General features: G+C 34.1%; 1 protein-coding gene across 1 annotated transcript in view; it reads right to left on the bottom strand.

The window, feature by feature from the left end:
• LOC124451967 (coiled-coil and C2 domain-containing protein 1A-like) overlaps positions 1 to 13,959 on the bottom strand; it is a 56,028-nt gene extending 42,069 nt beyond the window's left edge. Inside the window, exons 1-8 of the mRNA XM_047002563.1 lie at positions 13,837 to 13,959; positions 13,569 to 13,657; positions 9,518 to 9,569; positions 8,813 to 8,913; positions 8,638 to 8,728; positions 7,549 to 7,695; positions 6,934 to 6,960; positions 6,236 to 6,279 (exon numbers count right to left, since the gene is read on the bottom strand). Coding sequence (XP_046858519.1) covers positions 6,236 to 6,279; positions 6,934 to 6,960; positions 7,549 to 7,695; positions 8,638 to 8,728; positions 8,813 to 8,913; positions 9,518 to 9,569; positions 13,569 to 13,657; positions 13,837 to 13,959 — 674 coding nt within the window. The remainder of the gene's footprint in view (positions 1 to 6,235; positions 6,280 to 6,933; positions 6,961 to 7,548; positions 7,696 to 8,637; positions 8,729 to 8,812; positions 8,914 to 9,517; positions 9,570 to 13,568; positions 13,658 to 13,836) is intronic.
• Between the last annotated feature and the right edge of the window lie 998 nt (positions 13,960 to 14,957).

Here is a 14,957-nt window from a genome sequence, read left to right as displayed (position 1 = left end):
ACCCTATTTATTGACACTGGAAATATTTAATGTTTGAACAAAGAGCGAAGAGCTTTAAGTAAAATAACAAAATTGAAGGGAAGTGCAGAGTGTGCCAACGAAATTTTAATGAATAGACGAAGAATAAAGCTTATGGCAGCTCATACATAAATCCGCTGAAGTTGCTTTCAGTACGTTCGACCTGGTCGTTCACCTACAATAACAATGAAAATGCAACAATGAATGACGTCGACTTGCATACCTTGTCTAGGCTGATGTCACTAGATTTCATTTGAGTCAAAATTTTTTGTTCAACATTAAGACCTTCATTATTAGCTGAGAAGCTTATCGTGTTATGTTTGAATTTTGACAATTGTGAAAATTTAGTTTAATGGAAATTTTAACGGTTGAATTCCCAAAAGTGCGTTATACGGTTTAATGTATGCGTAACGAAAGTCACAAGCTGAGGGAATATTTTAATAAGGACGCTTGTTTCTTTGTCCTTCGTCCTTGATCGTTCATTCAATGCATAGTTATTCCCCTACAGACATAGCTACTCTCTATAAAAAACCGCATTAAGTATCAGCATAATGAATGAATAAAATGAGAATTATATATTTTAAAAGAACAAAACCTTAATACCTGATTTTCAAGCATTTATCCTGGTCCGTCTGATCCAGGGTCTTAGTAAGGTGTCTTCCACTTTTTCCAGGCGCAGTTTACGTGTATATCGTAACGTGTATATTGTAACATGTAAATTGTAACATGTATATCGTAACGTATGTCGAACGTGTATCGTAACGTGTATATCCGTAACGTGTATATCGTAACGTATATGTTGTAACGTATATATCGTAACGTGTATATCGTAACGTGGCATATCGTAACATGTATATCGTAACGTGTATATCGTAACGTGTATATCGTAACATGTATATCGTAATGAAACGTGTATATCGTAACTTGTATATCATGTTTATGTATATCGTAACGTATATGCGTAGCGTGTATATCGTAACGTGTATATTGTAAACGTGTATATCAGTAACGTGTATGTTGTAACGTGTATATCGTAAGCGATGGTATATCGTAACGTGATATCGTAACATGTACATCGTAACGTGTATATCATGTAACGTGTATATCGTAAACGTGGCATGTCGTGGCATTATTGATCGTAACATGTATATCTGTATGTATATCGTAACGTGTATATCGTAACAGTTATGTCATGGCATGTATATCGTAACGTATATCGTAACATGTATATCGTAACATGTATATCGTAACGTGTATATCGTAACGTGTATATCGTAACATGTATATCGTAACATGATATCGTAACGGTATATCGTAACGTATATATCGTAACGTAATATCGTAGCTGCATATATCGTAACGTGTATTTCGTAACGCGTGTATATCGTAACATGTTTATCGTAACGTGTATATCATACGCGTCAATATCATGGCGAGTATCGTAACGTGATATCGTAGCTTGTGTATATGCTTGGCGTGTATGTCTTTAACGTGTACATCGCAACGTGTATATCATGTATTTTATCTTAAAAGGAATTCAAGTAAGACCCTACTTGCAGCATTGAATTTTGTTTATAAATGTTTAATAAAATATTGAAAGTAGAAATTGAAAGCCAGGATTTTCTCACGCCAATTGAATGACTTTTTTTAACTAATATAGGTGTTTTTATGATTATAGTTCAAATTAAAATAGACCATCGGGATCCATTTTGAATACCTCATGCAGTTACTCATACCTATAAGTTAATTTTAATACTCATCTACTCAACGTACAAACCACAAGAGACATAGGTCAAGTGTTTTCCTCCTTGTTTCCATCTTCATCGATTATAGTCAATCATTTTGGCAATTAATGTTCCACGTACAAATGCCGTTAAGCATACAGTAATATCCATTCAATACGTTTATACCATTCCATACACAAAGTTATCAACGTAACCAATAAAAGGGCTACTTTGGTATTATGAATCATCAACGATAGATTACTGTTTACAATGCACTCTTATGGTAACTAAGCCCGTAGGAAAAGGATCATTTCAATACCCCATTATATCATCACTCAAAGAATGCTTAGTGCTAATTTGATTTCCTATGAATGTCAGTGACCACCTTTTGACATCCTTGCAAAATCCAAACTACAAATGGGCATTTTTGTACGAGTCACCCATGACACATGAGTAATGACAAACTAGTAAGAGTAATTGAAGTGAATGAGACAGGTGGTAAAAAGACTTTCAGAAACTCTATCCATGTGGTATCTATAATATAAGAAAATATGAAACATATGTACGACATTTCATGATGAAGAACTCTACATATGACGTTAGTTTGCGTTTTTAAATTATAATAACTTATATTACTAAGAATATAGTAGAGAGTTGTAGAAAATTGAGCAGAAAAACAATGACGGCTCTCGTTCATTGCAAGCCTACAACTTAATCTATGAAAACTGCACTTCTATACACTCAACTACATAGTGCATTGGAGACAATTGGCAAATTCAGTGTATTTATATTCATTGCATATATTCAGTTATAACTAATGTGATGTTGAAGAAACAAACCAAAAATCAGTAGCATCAACAAAACCATTGAGATTTTCACAAGAACAATAGAGATAAATCCAAAAACAAATTATCATTTATCGTCAGTTTAGTCACTTACATTTGTAGTTTCCAGCCGTAGAATTTATTTTCATACATTATATCGAAACAAGTAGCTACGTGTTTAACACATTTAAAACGGGTTTTTCTCTCTGAAATTTATTTTTGCTGCTGCTATCAACATTTAGGATGTGATACTGATAGTATATATCTGTACATCGTGGCTTTCAAATAACTTGTCAAAGAGGAGAGTTGAAGGCAACAACTTTATTTTGATTGCCACAATCACAAATCTTTATACTTGTCGTCTAAGTGTAAAGTCTTGTTCCATCTCATATGAACAACATTTACTTTCCATAACGCCTCGTGGTTTATATGTGGCTTGAAGTGAAAGTTATCTTTATAAATAGTGTTAAGCATGTCATTATATGTATTTGTTCAACATGATTGTTCAACCCTCTGGGAGCCGTGCCTTTTCAAAAGTTCTTACACATCTCATTTGGTGATTGTCGCCTGTGAGCATCAACGGCCTCTAGAGGATTAAAACTCATTGTCTTTACTTGAAAAAATTACCGGGTATCTATCAAATCTAATTTTTAAAAATAAAACGTATTGTTGCCAAACAAAAGAATTATGCTCTCCCTACATTAATGTACGTGAAATGCTAATAGCAATTGACCATTTTTCAGCGATAATACGCCAATCATTTATTAATTAAATTTATTAAGCCTATTAAATAACGCAAACATTATGATTTTGGGCTTGAAAATGTTGATGACTTCAATCAGAACGCCTATAAACCATTCTTAGAACCTCAAATTATCAAGATATGACTGCACGATTGTATGATAATTTGGTCAAAATTAAAGTCTAGTTTCTAAATTCATTAAGGTCTTATGAATCCTAACCTACTCCACAACATCATGCATCGTTACTTATGCATAACGACCTTAAAATGCAAAAGAAATTGTAAGATTTTAACAATTTTTATATTTAAATGAGTTGAACGTGGTCAAGACGTGGTCTCTTATATTGACAACTGAAGATTTGGTCACAAAATCCTAATTTAAAGATGATTTCTTTTGTTTGTATTCAAATTGCAAATAGACCACCGTGATCCTTAATGATAACCTCATATTATTTCAAACAAAACTTAACACATATGAACTAATTTGAGTTCTTCAAAACCTGGATCATGTTTTTTCATTCTCCACTTTTTAACTTTATAGAATGTAGTCAGTTTTTATATTCCAATGTAAATGTTTACATATACAAATGACGCTATAAAATGTTCTTTTAATAACTTTATATTATCCATTTATGGTGTAACCTCCATATTTAACAAATACAGTGCAGACGTCATGGACATCCTTTCTGAACATATTTCTCACTCTAAATTAAACCTTTTTAGTCGCGAATAGTAAAATCCTTCACATTACAAAGGTTATAACAAGACCTGTTGATTTCTTCCATAAATATTTCTTACTTCGCCAGTAAATACAAAGTACTTACATTTTATCTCTTCAAAGTTAAAGCGACCTGACTTACGTTAACGTAAACACGTACGAATTTAAATATTTTAACGCTTCTGAAATTAAATAGGGCACAGAGTAATGATTATACAGAAGGGTCACTCAGGTGTACAACGCGTCCTCATGTCGACCATTATTCCAGCCAGATGACTAGGATTTCTCGCTTGTTTCCAACCAATAAAATTACATGACGTCAATACTGAATAATGATTCAAGTACATTTTGACTTAAAAAATAACTTCGGATCATTTTAAAGGTTTGGAAAAAGTCAAAAACTTTAATCATCTGGCTGGAATAATGGCGGCCACCATGCGCGGCATGACATGCGCGAGGACAAAATCATCAAAGGTTCCGACACGAGTGACTCTTCTGTAAATTCTTATACTGTGTTAAGGGTTAGAGCATGATCACGTATGTTCTATGGGATTAAGAGTCCCGAGGATTAAATAGAGATAACTTTATCTAATGCGAGGGTCTCTTAATCCCATATGACACGAGTGATTAAGCTCTAACCGTCTTAGAACATGACCAAAGAATGAGGGATTGTTTATGGTAGTGAATTTAAGGCTTCGTCTACACGTATGCGGATTCCTTTGTACCTGTAAACATTTTGTTTTGGATTCAAAACTTTACGCGTCCACATGTATGTAAATTTGATGTGTTTTTGTGTGTCCACACGTAGCTGCCAAAACGATACAAATACCTAATTATTGCTTACAGAGCATGCGCTTTTACGAATAATGAGCTGGCTATAAAATGTCGAATTATCCGACAAAAACTAATGCATCAAGGTCATCAAAGGTAAGAATGAAGCTTTTATGTTGACAGATGATGAAGTGGACCTTTTTCTGAGATCTTTTTTAGAATATGAAATAGCAAAATGTTTAAGGACATATTTCTGACAACTGGCATTGAAAAACCGTATCAAAACTGCTCTCCCTCTTCCATAATTCTTTTGATAATTTAAGACGGCAAAAATCAATTGCATAAACGCAACAATGCTCGAAAATAGCACAGTTAAAATCAAAAGAATGACTTTAGGCGCCATTTTAATCCATAGGATAGCGCATGATTAATGTGGATTGAATTGGGACAGCAGTGGGTAGGTAGATATTATATTTCATCGATTTACGTCAACGTTTTTAAATCCTTTCGGTTACAGTGTGTCCACACGTGTCTGGATTTGATGCGTTTTCAAAAGTTTCCACTCTGGAGACCGTTTTCAAAAGTTTGCATTTACAGTAGGCGTTTTCGCTTGATACGTGTGTCATATTTGGGGTTAAAGTTTCTGAAAAGTATTCTTCACCAAAAAAAACAAAGAACTCTGAATATTTATCGCTGTTGTATTGTTTCTAAGGTTGCAGTACATGAAGTAGCAATTGCTACTGAATAATGTCGTTTACTGTACAATTTATGTTTAAAAAACCTTTCACTGTCTTTCACATTTGCACTCAACCTTAGAGAAAACAGAATTTAAGTACAAAAAGACACAAAATATATTTCTTCTGTTGTATAATGACTCGATAACGTCAAAATTTAAACACTGAAAGTGTATTTATACATTTAAGCATGATATTTAAAACTTTTTCAATATAGTAAATGTCAACTTTTAATAAAATTGTCTGTGAACTAATTTATAATCGAGGCGAAAATAAATTCCTTTTAATACAACGAACGATGATTCACATTCTATAAAACGAATAATATTACTAAAAGTATAAAATGAACTTAAGGTCTGTTGCAAAGGTAGAACTTTACATAAACCAAACGCCTTAAAGACAAAAGAAAATGAGATGAACTTCCTCATTATTTTTTGTTTTAAATACGTTCGGTTCATGTAAAGTTGGACGTTTGAACTAGACCTTAGACTGTCTTAACTACTTTAGAGCATATTACAAAATCACGAGTTATTTATGTTGTGGATTTTAAATTAGTTACGAGGTAATAATCCAGATAAATATTTATAGTTTACTTTATAATTTAACGTTGTATTAAAAATTTTAGTTTATTCATAATAAAATTAGATTATTTCTGTGATAACTTGGTATCATATAGTGCCTAAAATAAAAGATAATGTACTTACTGGTTTGAATTCTTTGCTTTTCTGCCATTTTCTGGATTTTTAAGCTGTAAAAAGAAAACATTTGAATCATTTTAGAAACAATCCGAGTTTAAAAATAGTAAATTATTAACACAGAAAGACGCAGATCTTTCAAAGAAAAAAGGAAGATAAAAAACTTTTTACCATTAACTAATTGATACATTGATATGTATAATATATGGATAGTATTCATTGTTAAAAATTTAACGTGAAGTTGTGCAGAGTGTATGCCCCACATTTCTTTAAATATATATTGACGATGTATAAAGCATTTTCTGCTTTCATGAGCTTTATATGTTTCCTATCGCTTTTGTTGATCTTGGACATTTAAAAAACATGAAGTGATACTTCTAGTGAAAACATCAGATCTGATTCGTGTTCATACATAGCTACTGAAAATGGGATGTATAAGCTTGTACAAGCCGAGAAAACATAACTTAAGGCGTTGAAATTCTTTATCGGTCTTCCTGTACAATTGATAAAAATTTTGCTTGACTCAATGCTTTGTAAAAGGAATAAAAACGCGAAAACTGTGATTTTCTACCACAAAAGTATAGTAAAGTTGGTCCTACAGCCCCAATCGAAGGTCATAAGTAAATGCGCACACTTCCGGCTTCAATTTTCCTATATTTTATACATGGTGCGCTATCCATATATTATAAATATCAAAGGATTTATACCTTACTTGTTGACGAAGCACTGATTGGCTAAAAATTTAAGAAAGACAACCAATTGCAAACTATTTTATAACAGCCAATACGCAACGGTGAACATTTAACGAAATACGAAGGAGGGGAGAGAATGAGGAGACATGTGACTCAGTTATATGGAAAGTAAAAAATGTCCTCAAGTTTCTGTATCCAGAATATATATTTATCTATAGTATAGCTCATGCATTTCAAATGTTTTATAGATAAACTAAAACGTCCATTTCAATATAAGACAGTTTCATTGTTGCATACAGTACGTATAACATTTTAATAAGTTTAAAAAATCCACTATTCAGTGTAACGTAATCATGGTTTCGTGCTATAAACCATTGAACTAAAATACATCTGGAACGCTACCTATAATAGAAAAGTCTAACAAATTGTTGAAGCTAAATTTTAAACCCAGACACGCGTGTGTAGTCAATCAATTTTCAGAATCTCGAAACACTACACACGCGTGTCTGGGTGTAAGATTTGGCTTCAATTATTTCCTTCAGGTAACGTTTCATGTATTTTAGTTCAATGCAACAAACACAATCCTGTGAAAACTATATATTTATACACAACTTAACTTTATATACTCACTCTATTTGTTGGTACTACAAATGCATCTATGACCAACCATTTTTGCTTCAAGATTTCAACATCTTTATCTGTCAGAGGTTCACGAATACGTAATTTGACTTCAATCTTTCCACCAATCACCTTGCGACCTTTCTCAGGATCCGTAAGCTGCAATTGTAATTAAGTCCATTTACGACAGCAATCGTTCTTACGTACGTAAATTTTGAATCGAGATAACATGTATTTTAAGTGACATTATGTATGACAGAGTGCTGCCACTCGTAGGGGAAATCCCGTACAATAGGGGGATTTAGTGTTTCGTAGGTGGTAAGGGGAAACCTACGGGGAAAGCTGTAAAATGTAGGGGATTGTAGGGAGAAAAGAAAATCGTTTAAAAATGAGCCTCATTTTTGCCCAAAATACTCTTTTCTTCCTGTGCTCTCACCATTTGGCAAGTGATTGTAACAGAATCTTTCTTTTGGCACATTTTGTGACCATATATGGCAATAGAAGATCAGCAACTTAGATAAACTCAGTGTGTCATTTGCGCCACCTGCATGTCATTACTTCCTACGCCAAATTACTAACTTTGTCGTCTAGATGTTCTTTGTTTTCAATGAATCTTTTTTTGTATGCATTTCTTAAAAACAGACTAAAGAATTCAATGGTCCGACGCGACGTAGGTATATAATAGGGGGTATAATGTTGTATAGGGGGAAAGTAGGGGAAAACAAAGAAAATCATTGTAGGGGAGGTAGGGGGGAAATAAAGTTTTCGTAGATGAAATGTGGCAGCACTGACGTATGATTTGTTTATCAAATAATGGAGAACTAACTGGAAAACTAGTTCTAGTCCTTTTTCTGTCTTCACAGATCACGTGGCAGACATTAAGAAGATGGTGAAGTCTGAAATGCTATATTGGGTAAACATGCCTATATGTGTACAAAGCTTATACTATACGCGTATAGTTCGGCATTTTTGCTTACCGAAATGTTGTCTTCAAATTTTAGCGGGTGGGTGGCCGTCCAGTTATATATAGTTCAACGATTTAAACACAGTTTCTGCAATTATTAATTCATAAAGTTCAAAAAAATACCACGCATTACTTACATTAAGACATTCGTGAATTTCACATCTATTATCAAACGGTGATAACTTAAAAGAAGCTTGACCCAGCGTCTTGTCACCTTTCAGAAATCCTCTAAATGGTTTGAGCATTTACTGACGATAAAAAATATTTCACATAATGTAAAACAATGAAACATCCATCTCACGTACGACAAACCTGTTGTATTTTATTTCAAATTTCACACTTTGTCGTCGAAATATTCTCGCCAACGATCGGTTTTTTTCTGTCGATAGATATCTTAAACTTTTGATCAAATTCTATACGAAAAAAACAGCGTAATTGATCATCGATGTAGAATAATGAATTTAATAAAGGGGGGGAAGATTCTAGCATATCAAAAAAGCTTACAATCACAACATTGGATATTATTGACGTCTCGAGAACTGAAGTAAAACGACCATTCTGTCTCTTGTAAAAATACTCCTCCCCAGTCCCCCTTGCCACTCCAATAACAACAACATAGGATATTAATGACGTCATGAGTTCTTAAGTAACACGACCATTCTGTCTAAAGCATTGAACTAAAATACATGGAACGCTACCTGTAATACTAAACCTTAACTATTTTTGAAGCCGTGATTTTACCCCAGACACGAGAACTTTACCCAGACACGCGTGTGTAGTCAATCAATTATTACTCCGCGAGAGAATCTCAAAACACTAAACACGCGTGTCTAGGGTAAAATCTCGCGTGTCTGGCGTAAGATATGGCTTCAATTATTAGCTTGAGGTAGCGTTCCACGTATTTTAGTTCAATGGTCCATAGTAAAGCAACTCCTCCCCAGTCCCACTCACCCCTCAATACAAGATCATGCACGGATCCAATGCTATATGATATCATTCATTTCGAATAAAACTTACCAGGATTAATGTTGTGTTTGATGGTTTCCGTGAAGCCAGTTTCAAGTTGATCCTAAAGTTGAGTGATTCTAAAATTTAGTGTAGACAACTAACATTGATTTAAGAAAAGTGAGAAAGTGTTTGTTACATGAGCAAAATCTGTCGTTTGCAAAACATAGAATTTGTTCAACGGTAATGAGAACAACTGCTTGAACAATGATTTTATTATCTAACCAAATTGTTAACAATGCTTCTATTGTTTGTCACAATTGCACGCTCTTGCGTTGAGTCTAATCATGCAAAGATGTCAATTCACAGTCATGTTGGTGAATCATTGTAGTGTGAATGTGATTTTTTTATAAAATAAACACAATGAAACACGTGCGCTGATTGGTCTAGAGCCGTGTTTACATTAACCTGTGCAAAACACATCTGAGCTCAAGCAATGAAATCAATTTAAACTATCAATCATTCAAAGAGAATTTGCAAATCGATCATGAATACATTTTAGAGGAAAAATTAAAATGTTTATCTTTTTCGCATTATTGTTATTTTATAAAAGAAATAAAAGATGTTTTTCGTGTTTGCACAGGCTTATGCAAACCTCGGAGACGTTTGTGAGAACTCTAGAGCTTGTGGAACCCTCGACCTTCGGTCTCAGGCTTGCACTGATCTGCTCTCAAAGGTCTACTTGGTTTGCATAAGCCTGTGTAAACACAGTAAACATCTTTTATTTCTTAAATAAAACATAAACCAACTTACGTTTAAAAAGGGAAATTCATAGGACACATACACTTTCATATCGTCTTTGTTGTAGCCTTGAAGTATATTGCAAATTTTTAAAGATTGATTTTTAAGGTTTATAAATGTATGTATCAGATCAAACATCCATTGTTTGACCTGACACTTATTAATCCTCTAGACACCTTATTAATCCACCATATTTTATCTTAAATCCTAAGCACAAAGATTTTAATTCAATTTAACAATGATGAAAGAAAGACATATTTACCTGAAGGAAGTGAAATATTGATGCATTTGACGATTCTTAATTCACAATCCTGGTCACCCAAATCTGTATTCGATCTGTCAGGTTGAAAATAAAATAAACATAAAATAATTATGTTAGTGTTTGTTGGCTAAACTGTCAGGTTGAGAATAAAATAAACATACAATAATTATGTTAGTGTTTGTTAGTTAAAGGTGTTCGTGAAATTACTGCACTAAAAGCAACAAATAAAACTAACTTTACATACAGTAGCGTAGTCAGTCCTGATTTAGTCCTCTAACCCAAACGTTAAGAACATTATTATGTTAGAACTAAACGTTGGGATGTTGATGGTTTGAGTAGGTAAAAGAAGATGCACAGGGTTGCATATGGTGTAAATGCATGGTAAGGAAAGTTTTTCATAGGGTTTAAATACATAGGTGAGAAAAGGAGTTTCAGGGTTTAAATGCATAGGTGAGAAAGGTTACATAGAGATTTAAATACATAGAGTGAAAGGTTACATAGGGTTTTAATACATTAGGAGAAAGGGTTTCATAGGACAAATGCATAGGTGAAAAGGGTTACTGGGGTTTAGATGGGTGAGAAAGGGTTACATAGGGTTTAAATACATAGGTGAGAAAGGTTACTGGGGAGTTTAGAATGGGTGAGAAAGGGCTACATAGGGTAACTTAGCATCAGAGAGGGTTCATAGGGTTGAAATACATAGGTGAGAAAAGGTTACTTTAGAGGTTTAGATGGGTGAGAAAGGTTAAAAAGTAACATGAAGCAACTCGCGAGTGTCGAATGGCGAGTGGGCGGGATGACTCACGATGTAGTTGCAAGAACACTTCAGTGAACCTCCAGTATTTGAAATTGACAAAGAGATAATCTTAAGTGTAATGACAAGTAAAATTCGTTCAACATTTTGAAGGCAGCGGTTTTATATCTTTAATGAAACATAGGGAGCAAAACGACTATTCATTTGAAGCAATATCTCAGGACCTAATGACGTTAAAAATCTTTTGAATTTTTACAAAGCATTTTATAACTTCACATTTTCATAGCAAAACATTATTCGTAAAGCGGTAGAGACCATAGAGAATGTATAGTAAATGGCACGCAATCAATGAGTAAATCGAAATAGCGCTCAAACATTTTCTTCTAACAGTCTTAGATTATGGACATATATAATCTTAGGTAAGAATGCATTCAAAAAGACGAATATTCTTTAAAGCTAAATATTTAAGAAATGTAGCTATGCGATGAGTGTACGTATAATCTTTTGAGTTCGGTTCTGAAAGAACTTCGTTGACCTGGAGTTTTGGATGTAGTCGCTATTGATATAAAGGCCATAGACATTTAATAGCAAGAACGATATAAGACCACGTGTATAGTAAATGGCTAGAACTTTTGCGATTCACTTGCCAGTAGAAATGTTTCAAATATGATATTGGTTTCTGAAACAATTTCATTGACTTCACGCCGACAAAAATGAATGAGATGGTGTGATTTTACTTGTCACTACAATAAAGACTATTTTTGTCCCTTTCAAATACTGGAGAAAGAAATTTTTGAGAGTTATTTCGATTCACTCGCAAACAGCGAGTCACTTATTCACTCGCAAACTTCTCACACTCGAGAGTGACTCGCAATTGACTCGCCATTCGATACTCGCGAGTCAAGTCATGTTACTCGAGGTCGGTACTGTAGAGTTTAAATATATAGGTAAAAAAGGGTTGCACAGGGTTTAGATAGGTAAGAAAGCGTTACACAGGGTGTAGATCGGTGAGAAAGGGTTACACATGGTTTAGATAGGTAAGAAAGGGTTACACAGGGTTTAGATAGGTGAGAAATGGTTACACAGGGTTTAGATAGGTGAGAAAGCGTGGCACACAAACACCATGACTCTTTTCCTTCTTCCTCACCCTAACAAATCCCTCACCTTAAGTATTAACAAAACCCTATTTATCCTAACTTCACCCCACAGTGTCCAACACTGAAAGAAATTATGCCAAATTATGAAATCTCAATTGACATTAAGAACAGAATATAAAACGTTTGAAACGAAACTATTACTAGTTTAAAATTTATTCAAAATCCACTCAAAATAAAAGAAAAGACAAAATACATTTATTCAATGGTTTTTAAAGATTAAAATAAACACAGTAAGATAATAATCACCTGACGTTATGAAATGTTCTGTTTTCATAATGATAACGTGGAGGAGGATTACCATGTTTGAAAGAACTTTGTAAAGAATCGTAATCATGTCAACAGTTTATTGCCAATTTCTCAAACCTTAAATAAAAGTAGAAATAAGTACAAAATATCTCAAATGTTTCGAAAGGTTCTACTTTGTTGTGATTGTAAGCTTCCCCTCATTTCGTAAAAATCCCCCCCCCCGGCAAAAAAAGAAACTGACATACAGAAACAAATGGAGATTTCACCTTTATATAAATCGGCCAGAAGGACTGGGTCCAGTTATGTCATGATTATGTACACGCCCCAGGGGGGCAGCAATAACATGAAAAAAATGAGCAACTAAAAACATTACTTTGGACAAATCCATGATGACAATACACAATTGACATTCACACACAGACAAATTTCCTGTACACACAATATATGATGACGTATGAACCTGACAACAAATATAGAAAACCTGACTTTTACTCCTCACTTTATTCTGGAGATGACTACCACTAAGAATTACAAAACATCAATTGACATCAACAACAACAATCCTTCTTATGACTGCACAAATCTGAACAATCTACATCTACAAACATGTAACAATACTCCAAGGTTTAAATAATTCTCTTTATTACAACCTAAAGAGTAGTTGCGGCCTACATAAGAAACAAAAAGTAACATATTACATGACATTAAATAATTTAATAGAAATGCTTATTACTGTTATTACAGGCAAACTTTATTCTAGAAAATTTAAGGAGGCGATGCAAATTTGATGGAAAACAGCAAAAGTTGGAAAATTAGCCATTTTTACCTGTTTTAAGATGCTGCATATACATGCCGTAGTTCTCCAGGAAAACCTTCGTGGCGCGCACTTTGTGATCTATCCACCTTGTCCCACTTGCTTTGATGGGCTTATAGACAGTTTCTCCATACACTTCAGCAAGTTTTTTCAGCTCTCTCAGTTTCTTCGGTGACTTCTGGTACAGAGAAAACAGTTGACGCATTATTTCATCTACTTGTGCAAAAAACGTAGCATTGAATGCGTCGGCAGCAGCAATTCTGGACGGTGATTGAAGCGGTGGACGACAGTGAACCAAGGAGCGACTTCTTTTAGACGAGCTTCTAAACCAGTATTTCTCCCCATATTAAAACTTGCCCCATCTAGACCAGTTGCAGCTAGTTTCGATTCAAAGTTTGTAATGCCAAAACGGGCAAAAGCTTCGTTCATAGCTTCCTTCAGCCCTGAAGCATTTTCGTTTTCAACTGTTTCAACTGACATCAATTAGCAAGTACTATGACCGTTCTTATTCACATATAACATGTAAAATAATTATTGTGATTTTACACTGGTATCGGTGCTGCCATCGCACAAAACTGACAAATATCTTTAAATACCTTTAAATCTTCATCAAGATTTCCTTTTATGACCCCAGAAATGTGATCTGACAACTCAGCGGCTGATCGGTCTGTTCGATACGATTAACCTAGATCAACGCCTCCCTTCTCCAGGAGCTTGCAAATGGGGATATACTTTTTGAAAGGCAACTCAGAATTCATATGATTCACCACTGCGTTTTTCTTTACAACAGCTTATCCTGTTATGAATGTGCGAGAGAAATTTTTTGCGCTTGTTATTCTGTCCTCTTTGTTTCCACAAACTTTACAGCGCAGTGAATTCACCACTTGGCCATCATTCTCGTATTCAAGCCAGTCGGCATTTAATGTTTCTATCCATTTTTCTACTGTGTTAATTTTGCTAGTACAAACTTTCGACGAAGAAGCCATCGTGGCAAGAAAAACAAAGCGACAAGAGAAACATGCACCGCATATAGCTACTTTTGTCTTCTGATTATCTAATATGTTTTATTGATGCTTACTTATAACAAAAAATATTTTTGTCATATTACAAACTATGCGTAAAAGCAAAAAATACGGTTAATCAAGGTTGCCAGTTTGGTTTCGCTCCCAAAAATCTTTTTGGCTTATTTTTCAAATTTCAAAATTTTAAAGGTTTTTTTAGGAATCAGAAGGAAAATGTCTCCTGATTTTATCGAAAACACTCAAAATAGCTATGATGCCAAAAAAAGTAATGATGCACAAACTACAAAACAGCGCAATGCAAAAATTAATATTTATAAATGAATTACATCCGTATATGGTCAGAAGAACCATGTATGTCAACCAGTATGTCGACTGTTGACAGACTTTCCAACTCAAAGTGACGACGTTTTTCAATTTGATGACATTGTGTCAACATGTCCAATTACATGGCCTAAG

Source organism: Xenia sp. Carnegie-2017, unplaced genomic scaffold (genome assembly GCF_021976095.1).
Source record: "Xenia sp. Carnegie-2017 unplaced genomic scaffold, XeniaSp_v1 HiC_scaffold_24, whole genome shotgun sequence".
Taxonomy (NCBI): Eukaryota; Metazoa; Cnidaria; class Anthozoa; order Malacalcyonacea; family Xeniidae; genus Xenia; species Xenia sp. Carnegie-2017.
The sequence above is the reverse complement of the archived record's forward strand: the minus strand, read 5'-3'. Positions and strand labels throughout refer to the sequence as shown.